Source organism: Mixophyes fleayi, chromosome 5 (assembly GCF_038048845.1).
Source record: "Mixophyes fleayi isolate aMixFle1 chromosome 5, aMixFle1.hap1, whole genome shotgun sequence".
Classification (NCBI taxonomy): Eukaryota; Metazoa; Chordata; class Amphibia; order Anura; family Limnodynastidae; genus Mixophyes; species Mixophyes fleayi.
The window spans coordinates 95620519-95636451 of record NC_134406.1 but is presented as its reverse complement, the minus strand read 5'-3'; the positions used below and the strand labels follow the sequence as shown (position 1 = coordinate 95636451).

General features: G+C 37.0%; 1 protein-coding gene across 1 annotated transcript in view; it reads left to right on the top strand.

Annotated features, from left to right (window-relative positions):
- The window catches only part of VPS41 (VPS41 subunit of HOPS complex), a 199865-nt gene that overhangs the window by 153901 nt on the left and 30031 nt on the right, over positions 1-15933 (top strand). The window contains exons 22-24 of the mRNA XM_075212579.1: positions 3899-4036; positions 12820-12874; positions 14547-14687. Coding sequence (XP_075068680.1) covers positions 3899-4036; positions 12820-12874; positions 14547-14687 — 334 coding nt within the window. The remainder of the gene's footprint in view (positions 1-3898; positions 4037-12819; positions 12875-14546; positions 14688-15933) is intronic.

The window sequence follows — 15933 nt, the reverse complement described above, 5'->3', positions numbered from 1 at the left end:
ATATATATATATATATATATATATATATATATATATATATATATATATATATATATATATATATATATATATATATATATATATATATATATATATATATATATATACATATATATATATACTTACTTTTAAATAGTCTTTCTTTCCTGAGTTATTGGCAGATGTTTCCATAGGTCACTAGGTTTCCCAGGTCCCAAGGTTTAAAGTGTGCATGGATGCCTCATTCATTTTTTTTTCAGTAAAACAGTTGTAGCCAAACATGGAAAGAACAAGACATTGTTAATAAGTAGGATGTTTGGCATGCACTCTATACATTAAATGTTATGCTCTTTGGCAAATGAAACAATTTATTTATGAGTAACGCTTGTCAGGACTTCTGAGTAAATATGTATTTCTAGAAGTACTGTCACAATTGGCTTCTATAAACGGTATAGTGCTCTCTGCAGCAGTGCATTCTTGAATCAGACCTCTAGATGTCGCTCATTGTCCAGAGGAATTATGTTGTCTTGTATTTTGTTTTTGCTCCAGCTCAGTGTTTATCTGGTTTCTAATGCTTGCTAAAATAGCTGTGCTTACAATGGTGTTTACAGCTTGTTACTGTCTGGCTACAGGGAAATAGTTGGAGATATTAAAATAATGTGTGTTTTGGGAGGATTGGCACTTAGGTTATACAACCTATATTATGACTGCTACTGAACAAATTTATTGAAAAATAGTGGCTGGTTGTTTATGGAATAATATACTTGTATAGCTTTTTATGAACTGACAAGAAGTATTTTAAAGTTTTACAATAATTGGCAACGTAATGAAAAATGTATTATATACTATGAAAAGCTGTAGAGGAAAAATAGTAACCAGGGTGTCATTTTATTTTATTTTATTTAATAGCAGTTTTGCCTTACTCATATAAAACATGAACGTATGAGTTTAAATGTAATAGTTATTTGACCAACAGAAACGAAGTTTATTGCAAATAAAAGCCATCCATCCATAGAAAGATAGTAGTGCCATGACTTATAGTAACCATTAATCATTGCAGATATTTCTCCCAACAGCTAAAAGGTTAATCCTGATTGAAACCTATATTTTATCTATGCAGTGGCAATTGCAGAATTTTTAGAGGAAGGTTTCCATGCCATATCACCAGAGTGTATGCAAGGTGCATGATTATCATTTGAGACAGTGCCAGGCTGCTCCAACTCTTCCCATCCCCTTCAATTACACAGGCAATGGTAGCCAAATATCCTGATTCCAACTGCAAGGATAGTTGTGAGGTATGTCCTGTTTCACACTGTACTGTTTATTAAGGGACGAGCTGCTTGCATCTAGCTGTAGTGCCCTTAGCAAGCAGTACAATAAGAAGCCGGACATACATCCCAACTAACGTTGAACGGGACAGTCAAACAAAATTGGGACAAACCTACCAGAATCAGGACAGTTGGCTGGCTGACTCTCCTACCTGGTCTTGGAGTTTTCACTACCCACAGCTGCTGGTCTCTTAAGTTGAGTTGCTGCTTGTCTGGATCCTCGAATGTTGGGGCCCTCTTTGGAAACAATGGATAGGTACACCAAATATGGAAAGTCTAGCACTAGCAGTGAGTGAATAATTTAGGCCTCATTCTCCCAAATCAGCCCTGATGTTAAATTAATAGCACCTATGTTTAATTATTAGGCCTCCCTACCTGAAACCAATCCTGACATTAAATTAATAGAATTAAAACAGCCCAGACATTAAATTAATAGCATTCACATTTAATAAAAAGCTCGACCCCTACTTTTAAAAAGCCGAAATTCATGACATTGAATAGAAGGGGCAGGGCTAAAGGGCACAATCACATCATTAAGCCCCATCCTCAAGTTTCCAGGAGGTTGCCTACTCTTTGGGAGCTGCCCAGAAATTCCAGGAGAGTAGGCAAGTATGGTCTTAGCTGTGGAGGGTGGGGGGGGGGGGGGGGGGGGGGGCAGTTTGATTTTTGTTGGGTTTGGAGTATCAAATATTTGTCTATTATGAAGTACATACTTTCCCCATTTCATTAACTTACAAGCTCACACATCAAGTGGGAAACAATGCTTATTGGGTGGATATACTCTTTAATTCCTTCACTCCTTTAATTTGTTTCTGTCCTTTACTGACTCTTTTGCTTTATTTTTTTTTATTTGATAGTTTGCTCATTTATGTTTAGAAATCCTTTCTATTGTCAGTTTCTCATGGTAATTTTTTTTTCATTGCTTTCCAATTTGTCCTCTCTTCTATGTTTTCCTTGTTATGAGAACCTTAAAGATATAAATAGGTACTGAAAGCAGACTACATAGATGTGTTACAGAACCTGTTAGCATCATAGTCCTTTCCTATAGCAATTCTATTAACTTTCATGGAAATTATATGTATTAACTAATGCTTAGTTTGGTTAATGTTTCTATTACATCAATGAAGAGTAAGACCCTAAAAATTGTGTTGTCTAATTAAAATAATGTTTCCGGGTATTAAAATTACTGGAATAATTCCTAACCTCTATAATTAGGGGAACAATCACTCGACTGAACTGATTGCTTCTATGATTAGATAGGATTGCACATGTTGCTAAATCATTAACAACCTATCAAAATTGAGCAACAAATGAAACCAATAGTGTATTTCGGAGATTCCAGCAGCTGGTTCTACTTTATGTATCAGAAGTTATTGCAATATGTTGTGGTGATTTTCATTAGGCACAATAATTTCTGATTAGTAGGGATTAGATTGTATCTTGATTATTCACCAGTCAGTCAAAAACTAAGTAAAGCACATCTCCAACTATGGGTCCAACTAGCTGCAATTGAGATTCATTCTTAATAAATTCTTTCATTTATTACAGGATAAATATGGTAAAGAAAATATAGGAAAAAATCAAACTTGCTACAGTAAGCGAGTACAGACTTTTTTTTTTATTTTTGTTTAGTGAGACTGTTTTACGTAAATAACAAGTATGGTTTGAGATACCTGCTGTTTTTCTTTCGTTTTGCTTAGTTCTCCCCCAGCTGTTCGCTCTTCTCCCCCCTGCTTTTTTTTTTCTCCCAAGCTCACTTTATTTCCCCAGGTCTTTCTTTTACTCTTAGCTTATTTTTTCCCCTATTTATCTTTATCTTATCTTCTCCCTTCAGCTTCTTTCTTTCTTTTTATTTTATTACAAAAATTGTTTTTTCATGGTATCTTTCTGTTTTTATTATTTATTATTCAGCTTAAAATTGTTTGGTTCCAATTGGCAAAATAAGAGTGAATATTGCAATTATGTAACTGTACATGAAGCCTGCAATTGTATTAATGTCAATAATTATCAAAGCCCTTAATTTTGGTGGTTGCCAGGAAACCTTGTGAGTACAGATAGATAGAGTCAAGGAAAATGATCACTTGGTGTAATCCTCAGATTTGTTTTAGATTTCCTCCCATGTGCAGCCTGTCAACACCCCCAGTACTTGAGTTAAGTATAGACTGGACATTATGTCCTATTAATTTTTAGGACAAGACTAACTAATAGGGCTTGAATACTGGGGAATTTGTTATCACGACCTAAAATCTTTTGAAAATATGCTAATACAAATTATGATTCACCTTTGTCTTCTGGATAAGGAAATAGTTTATTGGAAAATTTAATTGGATAAGAAAGTATACAAATGTAGCTAACAACATTCTAATAATAGGTAGTTTAATTTTTTTGTCCCTGTTAAAAACACTGCAATCATTAATTTATTTACAACAATGTTTATGCATGAATTTTTTTTTATAGCTAAAAGCACATTCACAGCAATAAGTTATTAGCCCTTCCTTAAAAAAATTTATTTTCAGGTTACTTAAACTTTGGAATGAGGGAAAAAAGTATGACTTGTTTGATTTTCATTTTTATACATTTTTTGGTTCCAGTATCTACACAAACTTTTTAAGAGAGACCATCACAAAGGCCAAAAATACCATGAGAAACAAATCAGCTTGTATGCGGAATATGATCGACCAAATCTTTTGCCTTTTCTGCGAGACAGCACTCATTGTCCATTAGAAAAGGTAAGCACAGCTGTTCTGTAGCTGGCATAACTTTATCTACTCAAACTGTTCACACTTCAAGAATTGCTTCTGTTGTTATATGTTAGAAGTATTCAAAAGGACCAGCGCTTTGTGATGGTAGATGTCCTTTCAGTTTTATACTCCTATTTTGTTTATTTTATTTGAATGCATTCTAGTATATATACATTTTTTTACACACATCTGCACTCCCTGACGCACTATTTGCTATAATTATTTTATATGGAATGTTAATGCAATTTATTTGACCTTTCACACAACATTTTATTAACCATTCAAACAATCCAGATGTTTGTTACCTGGGTGTGGTGTTCTGTGTGTGATAGTAAATATATTTATGTGATAAAAACACCTTGCATAATATTAAAATGAAACCTGCTTTGTAAATGATGCAAAAATTGCATTGCAAGGCTTTAATGCGACAAGGCAAATTTTCCAACAGCTTCAAACATGTAAGAGTACTACATGTATTAAAGGCAGTGCAGATGTTATTTCGCTCTCATGATTTATAAAGGCCATAAATAGGGCAAATAGGAGCAGGTTATTAGGAGAAAAATACTGTGGCGTTTTATTTATTGAAATGATTGGTTCTAAAGTAGTAGTAGGGGTTTGGACTTTTGATGTGAGGTTTACACATTTGTGCAGTGTACCGCTTTAGATTTTGCCACCTCTCCACACACCTAGGCACACAGTTTGCAGATGTGTCTCCTAGTAGAAGAGTCGGCATGCACCTTCATGTGCGCAGAGCGGACCATCTAGGTGCATTACTGCAAGCAAAAAACGTTTTTCAATGCGCAACATATATGTGGTCCATATAGAACACAAATTTCCTTATTGGAAAGCATTATTCGATCTGCCTTAAGTCTGAACAGATACAGATAGACATCTGACTCTGGGTGTAAATCATGCATCTTTGATTGGTAGTTGCTCCATCTCAAGCAAGCAGTGCATGTGTTGATTGGTGGTACAATTTTATCTGCATGGTGTTCATTTTAATTTATATGATAGTGCACAGGAATTGAATATATACACACAAGTAGCTGAATGTGAGGTTAATGGATTTGTGAAATCTTGTGAACTTTTTGTGGAATGTCATCGTTTCCTTTCACGGGTTATCCAGATCAGGGGAGGGCTGGGAAATTTTAGTCCCGGGGGGGAAGGGCAATAACCCGACTCAGCAGCCTATTTAAATGGGAAAAAAATGCAGGTTGCCCAGTGACTCAGCCCAAGGTAGCCCATTATGGGACTGGCCCAGGGGGCAGATGCCTCCCAGCCCAGCCTGCCCCTGATCCAGGTTATTAGTAGATCTCAAACCATAGCCAAAGTAGTCCAAAGGTTTGAGAGGACAGACACATAGGAAATTTTTTGTAAAAGTATCTACTACCACATATCTATTACTGACTAACACAGGACAACATTATCTTTGTGCCTAAAGTCTGTTTTATGTGCATTGTCTGTTCCCCTTTTGTTTCTTAGTGGTTTTTTAGCCCTTTTTTATTTATTTTTATTTCTGAAGGACAAAACAAGTAGCGTACCTTCTAGACCGCTTACATTTCAGGACATAAAACAACTGCAGTGTTTGATCTTGAAACCAGACGCAGTATAAATTAAAGTCTTTGGCAGCTATGTATGAGTAGCTTTTTTCTATAATTAAGTGTGGGGAGAAAATTATAAAATTGACTACTTGGAAAAAAGCCTAAAAGCCATTTGGAAATGGAGATTGAAATTCTTGTCGTTACCAATCAGTGTCAATTCCGGCAGAAATGTAAAGTAGATTAAACTATCTTTTAGGCCTCAGCATGTTTGCAGTTTGAGGTAGCAAAGGCAATGTTTGCATTACCCAGTTTGATATGCTTTGCACCAGCACATATATCTACATTCAAATGGTAATAGGAGGTTACAGTAGGAATCATGTGAGTACTGGATTTGTTTTTTTTAAAGGGTATGGCTGCAGCTATGGGCCCAAAACTACTCCATTTATCCCTTGTAGTTTTAGTATTTACTTGCTGGCTAGAATGCTGTACCAAAGACATAGGCATCTGATATAAAGCTGTAAGAATTGCTATATTGCTGCTGATTCCTCTCCATGCAGAAGTGGCTTAATAAACAACTGATGGCCATGTACAATCAGCGATCAATAGTTTTTAATTTTTTTTTAACCTTAATTTAAATCTAGGAATTCCAATAGTAAAAACATAATCCATGACTTTTGTTTGTGCTTTTTTTTATAGCTCATGGAGCACTGACACGTTGGCTAACACTGCATACAAATGTTTTCAATGTTTTAAGTTTCACAAGGTTGTATTGAGACTAAACATCTTGGAATGTATGACCTTAATGCAGTTACAGAACGATAATATATGCTATGTTATTGTCAAGATGTTTCAATCCATCTGATACATTTTCGTTACCAATTAAGTGCATGTGAGTAGTCATGGACTGGGATGTATAAACATGTAGCAGCTTCAATAAGGCTTAAATTAATAGCAGATGAAATATATAGATTTCGTGGTGGATTATGACATGTAGCATTTCAAAATTCTACCTTTTTAATGTTGAAATTAATTCGGTTATAATGACAAATTGTGACCCTTTTAGAGATCAATTAATACAACATATTTGAGTTACATATTATACAAGAAGTGTGTGAAGTCATATGCCTGGTGTCTCTGCCTAATTGATATGGAAGTGTATGAGGAATTAAGTGCCTCTTTTTGAGTTGATGTTCAGTAACTGTCCCTTTTTAATTTGGGAACCAGCAAAGCACATATATCCACTTATGTTAAGCATAATGATTTTAACTAATAAGTCCTGTTGATTGATACCTTTTGACTGAGACATATGGTATCACAATAACATCATTTTACCAACGACTACATCTACATATAAAAATAAATTGAGCTAGTTTATTGATGTGCAATAAATATATTGCTAAAAAGATGCATGGTGGTTTAGTGGTTAGCACTTCTGCCTTACAGCACTGGGGTCATGTGTTAAATTCCCGACCATGGCCTTATCTGTGTGGAGTTTGTATGTTCTCCCCGTGTATAGGTGGGTTTCCTCCGGGTGCTCTGTTTTCCTCACACACTCCAAAAACATACTAGTAGGTTAATTGGCTGCTATCAAATTGATCCTAGTGTGTGTGTGTGTGTGTGTGTGTGTGTGTGTGTGTGTGTGTGTGTGTGTGTGTGTGTGTGTGTGTGTGTGTGCGCGCGCGTGTGTGCGCAAGCCCAGTGCACTCCCAGAAGACATGTATAAGTGTTCCCCTTTCCTTCCCACATTTTCAGCACAGAGATGTTATTTGGGGGAAATAATAGTATAGCAAAACTGAAAAAATATACCATTTAGATTACTGTATAACTTGCATAAACACCATATTCAGACTGAAGAGTGTGTTATACCAAATAAATCTAGTGATCGTTATGTGGACCAAACAAAATACTGTAAGGAATATGAATTGTAAGTGGAATAAATATAATAGGCAAGGTAACAATATTACTGCAGCCGAACCACGTAAAATATGACTTGTTGATTGATAAAAATACTTCAAATTTAAGTGAGAGACATTTTGAAAGATCTGTCGCTTGTTGGATACAAAGATATGGGATTTATTCAAATGAGAGGTAGCCTGTCAAGATTTTAAATTGAATGCAGTCATCTTTAAAATTCCTAACCCTGATACCTGCTTACATGATTGGCATACTTGCCAACATTTAACAACTCCCCTCCAGTAAGTATGGGGGAGGTTAATGGCGACACTTTGGTCCCATTCCCTGTGGTGAAATGGTGCTTCCTAGTGAAGTGGGTGGGATCTAAGAGAGAGGCTCTTCTGGGGGTCTTGGAGAACTACCTGAAATTCATGAGTCTCCTGGAAATTCTGGAAGAGTAGGCAAGTAGAGGTCAAGGATCTTTTGCATCATTTTCATCCCCAGGCCCAAGTGCTTCAGCACATTCTCTATCATCCTAGCTGATCCAGTTGAAAGCCTTTTCCGCATCAGCCAACAATATGATGAATTAGCAAACCCCCAACCAGGCCTAATATAGAATCTGGTCATTGGCTTACCACACTCCCTGCTCTGAAAGATCAAAATTCACCAGGTCTAGATGTATAAGATCCATGAAGTGAACGTACAGCTTATTCACTGAGATTTTTTTGTACAGCTTGATATCTGTGATAAGGAGTGAAATGGGTTTGTAGCTGGAGCACTGGGATAGATCTTTGCCCTACTTTACTTTCCTAATTAGCATTAAAAGTCCTCATAAAGAGAGGAGAGCTGATCTTTAAACTTTTTATAATATAACAGTCTGAACTGGTTATGACCCAGGCTGCTTCAGTGTTAAGAATTCAACTTCTGCAGGTGGGCCTTTCAGACCCAAGGTATCCTCCTCTATGGTGGTGCAGGGGGCTGGTAGGCTACTTCTGTTGAGTAAGAATTGATAGTCTGTATCCATTCATTTTGACTATCACATACCTGTGCATTTGATATTGTAAAACCCAGGAAAACCTTTTTGAAAAATAATCCTTGGTGGATCCTTGGTGGTGTTGGTGGAAATACTAAGATTATAGTGGGAGCCCTTGCTATACTGGTAAGATTAATTTGGTGGAGCTATATCTTTATGTGGCCTTTTAGGGGAAAGCTGCCAGTAGAGTAGATGGGGCACATCAAGTGTAGTTAGCGTTTCTGTACCAATTAAGTAGCAGAATAAATAGTCACATTGCTGGGTCATTCCACATCAAATCAGCACAATTTTAAAAAAAATTGTACCTTATATTCTCTAATTTCAATTAAATTTGGTATAATAAATGCTGCCATTGGTGTAAAGAAAACCCCCAAATCTTAGGTGGATATGTATACTGGGTTTGTAGTTATATGCCTTTAAAGCTGCACTTTTTTAATGAAAAATTAGCTTTTAACGGTTCTTTAAATTACATTTGTAGCTCACCTAATTGAGCAAGATAGTTGGCAAGGTCTTATTTTAAACCTCTTTTTATGGGCTTTCATATGATAAAACAGCAGTATGTTTCAATATAAATTACAAATGTAAAGTTTTCAAAGTAAAATTTTTTATTTTCTCCAAAAGTCATATTTTTTAAAAGCATCTCAAAAATTGTTTATACTGTTAATAAATTCCCAAAGTTTTATTTTGGGATCATGATGGGATCATCTGCTACAATAGCTTTCACTCTGGACTGTTTGTTAAAATAAATGAAGATGGGAACTATCTAGATCTGTTCATTAATTTATTTAATGAGATAAATTAAATAAATAAACAATGTATTTGATGTATATTATGTACAATTACACTAATTTAATACTAAAATATTTAAAACATTTGTGATTCATTTTATGTCTTTCACATATTTTAAGAGCTCACTGCAGATCATTACCATTTGGTGCTGCTGCTCTGGATGGATGGTGCTGCTTGATGGGTTGGAACTGGCTGAAGGTGTCATTTGTTTTTAGTGTTTCTGTTTCAGAAAGGGTATACATTCAACCTGTTCACCTTACACAGAACATCTACCATAGTAGTCCAAAAAACATCCGGCTTCCCTGGGTATGATAAAGATGGTGATGGGCCAGCTGGATGGGGGAATGTCACTTTCACTTCATTAGTGTTTTCATGTTTCTCCAGAATAAATGCAAGCTACCATTTCTTGTCATAGACAGCACTTACATACCCTCTAATGTCAGCAAGTGGGAGCTAATACTACATTATCTTGAGGAACTGAACAGACCCTAGACCCTACTGCTCTTTTTGAAGTGTCCCAAGTTGTTTACTACAGCTGGAACAAACTTTTTTGCAACTTTTGGCATTTCAGAAAATAATTTACACATCCGTTCTGAAACGGTTCTCCACCCCTTCTTATTAGAAGTATGATTAGCCTTTTTAAATGGGTTTAAACAATGCAACATAAGGTACCTGTCACTTTCTTCCATCTTTATTCTTCTTTACTTCTCTAAACCAACTTCTATAACAACCACTGCAAATACTGCTATAAACCAATTTAAACACCAAAGCAGGCTTGGACTGGGCTGGCAGGGAGTCAGGGAAATAATTCCCATGGGACTCTGCTGAGGGGTGAGAGGAGCATGTGCTGAGTTCTAATTGGAGGAGCCCATCACATGTTCCTCTGGCCCATGGAGGTCCACAGCAACCTCACGGCCTGTGCCTTCTCTTCTCTGCCTGGCCGGGTAACTGAGGCTTCTTCTTGTGAGTGCAGTGATTTAGTGGTTAGGGGGTTTGTTTTCTGCCCATGGCCTTATCTAGGTAGAGTTTGTATGTTCTGCCCGTGTTTGCATGGGTTTCCTCCAGGTGCTCTGGTTTCCTCCCACAACCCAGAAAAAAACATACTTTTAGGTTAACTGGCTGCTATTAAATTAGCCTTTGTCTTTCTCAGTCTGTGTGTGCATGTTAGGGAATTTAGACTATAATCTCCATTTGGACAGGGACTGATGTGAGCGAGTTCTCTGTAGAGCGCTGCAGAATTAGTGGCGCTATATAAATATCTGCTGAAGATGAAATGTTGCTCCCAGTTTTTTGGGGGTCTCCCTCCAAGCACTCCTTCTCCAAGTTGCTGTTCTTCCCTGCTCCCAGCACACATTCTGCCAGTCTAATACTCCAGGGCCATCTTAACAACATTATGGGCCCCCGGACAAAGCAGTGCACCGGGGCCCCTAGATATATAGATATATAGAGATAGATAGATGTACTTGCTCAGTGACCCTTTAAGGTTTTTTTTTGCAGGTTTTTTTCTTTTGCAGGATTATTTATTCTCATTAAGAGCCGTGCCTATGGGGCCCACTTGCCCGTGGGGCCCCCGGGCAGCTGCCCATCGTGCCCAATGGAAAAGATGGCCCTGTGATACTCCAGTGTAATTAAACACTTGGCTTTTTCAATTGTGACACAAATGGTCCAGGGTCAGGTAAGATTTGGGTGGGCTTAACTTGCTGACCAAGGGGCTTTCCTTCACTAATTAAAGCCCACCCAAACCTAACCACTTGTAGGGGTCCAGAGAAATGTAAAAAGCAGGCCTATCCAACACAATTGAAATGTCTTTCCACATAGAGTATCTTTCAACTTAAATTTTCATGCCTGCGCAGAAGTGGGAGAAGACGCTGTCTGTAAAATCTCACCCTCAAACACACCTGAAGAGGAACGTGCATTCCTCTATTGAAATTAACTTGGAAAAATATTGTTTTGTTGATTTTCTCAGATGTGTAGTGCCTCAATAAATACAATTTTTATGAATCACTCAAAACTGAAAGCTCTTGTAGCAGATGATCCCATCATGATCCCAAAATAAAACTTTGGGGATTTATTAACAACAGTGTGAACAATTTTTGAGATTTTTTTTTTTCAAAAATGTAAAAATGTTACATTTTATTAAAGCATAGTGCTGTGTTATATCATAAAAGAGGTTTAAATTAAGACCTTGCCAACTCTCTAGCTCAATAAGGTGATTTACAAATGCAATTTAAAAAAACGTTAAAAGCAAAATTTTCGTTAAAGTGCAGCTTTAAAGGCGTATAACTGCAAAACCAGTGTACATATCAGCCTAAGATTTGGGGGTTTTCTTTACATCCATGGCAGCATTTATTATATCAAGCTTCATTACAATCCAAAACTCTCATTTTGAAATCCTGTGTTGATTTGATTTGAATTGACCCTGCCAATATTTAATAAAATAATAGTAATTACTGTCATACATTTAGCGAAATTGGGTGTTTGGTGATTCATATAATCTCAGGTAGGCTGAGGACTTTAAAACGATAGAGAACAACAATCTACATTTTTTCCTCACTCTGCAAAATGTGTTTATAGTATTGCCTCTGTGGACAGTGATGAAAATACAGGCTTGAATAACAAAAAAGATACATTTTCCCATTGTACACTGCAAGGAACAATGTTAATATCGCTATAGAGAAAGACATTATTTTTATTCCTAAAGAGTTTTATGAACACCATGGGAGACATTTGTGAAAACTGGTTCATAGATATTTGTGTGTATAATGTGTTGCAACCACTCTGAATATTTGTATTCATTATCAAAAACATGTTAAAAAAAAAATAAAGCACAATCTGATTGGTTTCTCTTGCCTGCAACACCCTTGTATACAGTTGTATACTGTGTACACCTGATTTTATTAATGTCCACCAATGTATTTGCAATGGAGCATAAAATGAAATGGCATAACTAGCAACAATGTAAATTTTATCAATTATAATACCATAATCTACTCCAGTAAAAGTGCATATTGTTTTGGGTAATGCCATTTATGTGGCAGCATGGCAGCCATTTGAGTCATTGCTTTACCCACTGCATTGAGAACATGCAGGGGTGAGAATCTCAGGGCAACCCTGTGCCATGCTGTTTACTGGCGGTCTCTACATTTAAAAGTCTGCAGCACTTTTTAATGTAATGGTCTTTAGCAGGTTGACGTGGCAGGGTCAACAGTCCCTGTTGAGCTCAACCACAATATTCTTCAGTACTTCACTCTTGAGTGACGTACTGAAGAATATTTTGGTTTCCCTAACATAAAGAATCTTTAAAAGAGATCGCCATATATTGCCATTTCTTATTATAAAATGTTAAAACTGCAAACAGCAGATATATGTTGTAAACAAAGCCAATATGATTTGATATTCTGAAATATAGAAACTGTGATTTATTTTTATTTTTTTTAACTGACAATATTAGGTTGTTCATTTGGCTTATAAAAGACTAATTTTTCAAATCTCATTTTTCTTTACCTCAATTACAGGCTCTTGAGATCTGTCAACAGAGAAATTTTGTTGAAGAGACTGTATTTCTGTTAAGTAAGTATATTGCTATCTTTTGTTTATTATGTATGTGGTTAGTTTGCATGGGAGGTATCTCTGAACCTTTCTTTTAAATGACTTCAGAGAGGGGGTCTGTGAGCAGTAGGACCAGTCAGAAGCCGCAATCTCCATGATATCCCTGAAATTGGATCTGCTGATCGGTACTCCCCTTACCATCCCTACCATGGGTCCGGTCCGGGTGTTAGAGACAAACTGAGACATACCTCAAACCCCCCAATTAGAGCTCAGGTGCATGTCGCCTTGGATAGGGTAAATGACAGAATTAACAGAAAGAATACACTTCCCTGAAATATTAGTATTCACCTCCATTGCATATATCATATGTAGAAATGGTTAAGTTTATGGACTTCATTTTTTATGACCCTGCTTTGACACTACAATCTTATTGCATCCTTTTGTCAGGACCCTCATATCACTACCCCTCCGTATGTTGCTTCACACTAAGCTCCAATCCCCTCCTCATACAATGTCACTGCACTGAGAGAGGTTATCAAATCCAAAAGGAGATCCCGGAGTGGAGGTCAAGTTGCAAGTGTAGGGGGTGTGGCAATGCACACCCCCATGTTGAAATGCATCTACTGCGTCATTGCACTGTAGGGCCAAAATTACACAATTAGCCATGATTTGCGTCATGGAGGCCCCTGTTCTGTCCACTAGGGAGTAGACAGGATCTAGGAGAAAGACCTGATCACCTGGGGATCAGGGAGAACTAACTGAATTTCGGAAGTCTCCTGGACATTCCTGGAGAATAGGCAAGTATGAAATAGACCCAATACTGATTTAGCAAAACATGAGGGCTAATATACAACTGCATCTGCATCAAGGCGCTGCTGTAATGGATTCTTATATTTATAGAACTTGTGGGGGCACAGTCAGAGATCTTTTAGGACTTGGATCTATTTTATGCCTTACTTTAGATTTAGAACTAGGATTTATGCTTGGTTGGGTCTAAGGTTAACACTACAGAAAAGTGTAGATTTAAGATCCGGGTTATTGTTAGGTCTATACAAGGTTTAGATCTAAGCCTGTTATGTTAAGTTTCAGATTATACCATATCCAGGCCGCACTACTAGATAGGGGAATTGCCCTGGCCCCACCATTAAACTATTTGGCCATTTATTGAAGTGGCAGGGCAGCCAAGATTTCAAATTATTTATTTGCCTTTAGCTGAGTTGAATGAAAGTTGTAGTTAAAATATGCTCTGTCTGACTGTGAAATTTTATATTGTAAGTTTCCATTGTCAGGCATATTGAGTCTTTAATGTAATGTTATTACAAACTCTGAAGATTGCATGTATCCAAATGAATGGCATTGGCATTATTAAGCAGAGAAAGGCAGGGTTGTCTACCCACTGCTCAACTGAGGGAGAGATGGTTTTCCCTCGCATCAAGGCATTGTTTAGATGAAAGAAGAGGGGGTTATCTTGCACACTTAGCTTTAATTAACAAAAATGCACAAGGGCTGTTGGAAACATTTTTTAATAGTTTAGTCATCCTTTATCTTCGGCTTAGACATGCAATCACAATCATAACATCCTTGTGTATTATTATATTGTTTATATAATTCACTTTATTAACTTGCTTTTATTGCGTTGTATTTACTGCTCTTGAGATGATCTTTACTTTCACACTCTCTTTGTGTCCTGCAGGCAGAATGGGTAACAGTCGCAGGGCCCTACAGATGATCATGGAGGAACTGCATAATGTGGATAAAGCCATTGAATTTGCAAAAGAGCAGGATGATGCAGAGCTGTGGGAGGATCTTATTCTATACTCCATTGACAAACCACGTGAGAGCAGTGAACAGGGCAATTGACTTTTTACACTGAGATGTTGTTGTATAAGATTCAAGGACATATTTCTTTCTTTCTAATCTGCATTTGTGAAAAATGCAATACCCGTCATTTATTGTTGGTAGCTTCTATGTTTTACTTGTTAGTTTTGCCAGCATAGCCAAGTATTGCCAAGTATATCAAGCTCCAAAGGTGTATTTTTCTTCTTCCTCTCCTATTTTGTAGTACATCTGTCAGGGATTTTTGGTGAATAAATATACCGATGGGCCAGTCTATTAGCCATACTTGTCCTTTGTGTATGATTGACTGCTCAGTCAGTGACAGCATCATATATGCTGGTAGTGCTACCTACTATCGAATTGTTTGTGTGCACAATTCATAGGGAGAATGGGCAAGATGAATGCATCTAAGTGACTGTGAGTACAGCATGGAGGACAGCACTAGACACACCAGCATAAGTGTATCTAGGACAGCAACATTGCTGGTGATTTCATGCACTACAGTTTTATCCAGTATATTGAGAATGGATCGTCTCCCAAATAACAACTAGCCAATGGTTCATTGGTTGGAATCAGAAGATTGACAAAAGGGAATGACGACTTATCCAGAGTAACAGAGGGTCATCAGTCAGTTAGCAGCTGAGAGCAGCAGTGGTGTAAAGAGGCATATGAGTACGCACGTCTGTTCTTGTTACAGATGGAGTGTGACAGGTGACAGCCCCACAAAATGACACTCTCAAATGTTGTTCTGATGTCTACTCTCATGCTCAGAAAATTGAGCTTATGTAAAAAGGCAGAGCTTTGACATGACTGTTTTACTTTTATAATCCCTCTACATTGAAATCACAACACACGAGTACCTGACTAAATAAAAAATTTAAATACACATTGGGACATGAACCTAAATGTGCACAGAGCAGGTGCAGCTGTTCATAAATCTGATTTGTGCTGTTGTAACTACTGGTAAATGACCTCCACCATGGGGTCGTAAATTTAGGTCTTGTTTGTCCACAAGGAAAGATTCATCTCTGCTTTTCTCTAACCCCAGCCCTTTAAAAACAAATCATTTTGTATAGATCATCTGCTCGGATCTAAAATATTTTCAATTTCCTTGAAATCCTAAGCCTTTGTGCCTTTTTAACAGTTAAGATGTTGAAAATTCCTTAACCTGTTTTCCACTCTGCAGTTAAAATATCTTGGAATAGAAATGAAAGTGTGTAGGTGTTGTCTATGTAATATATGTT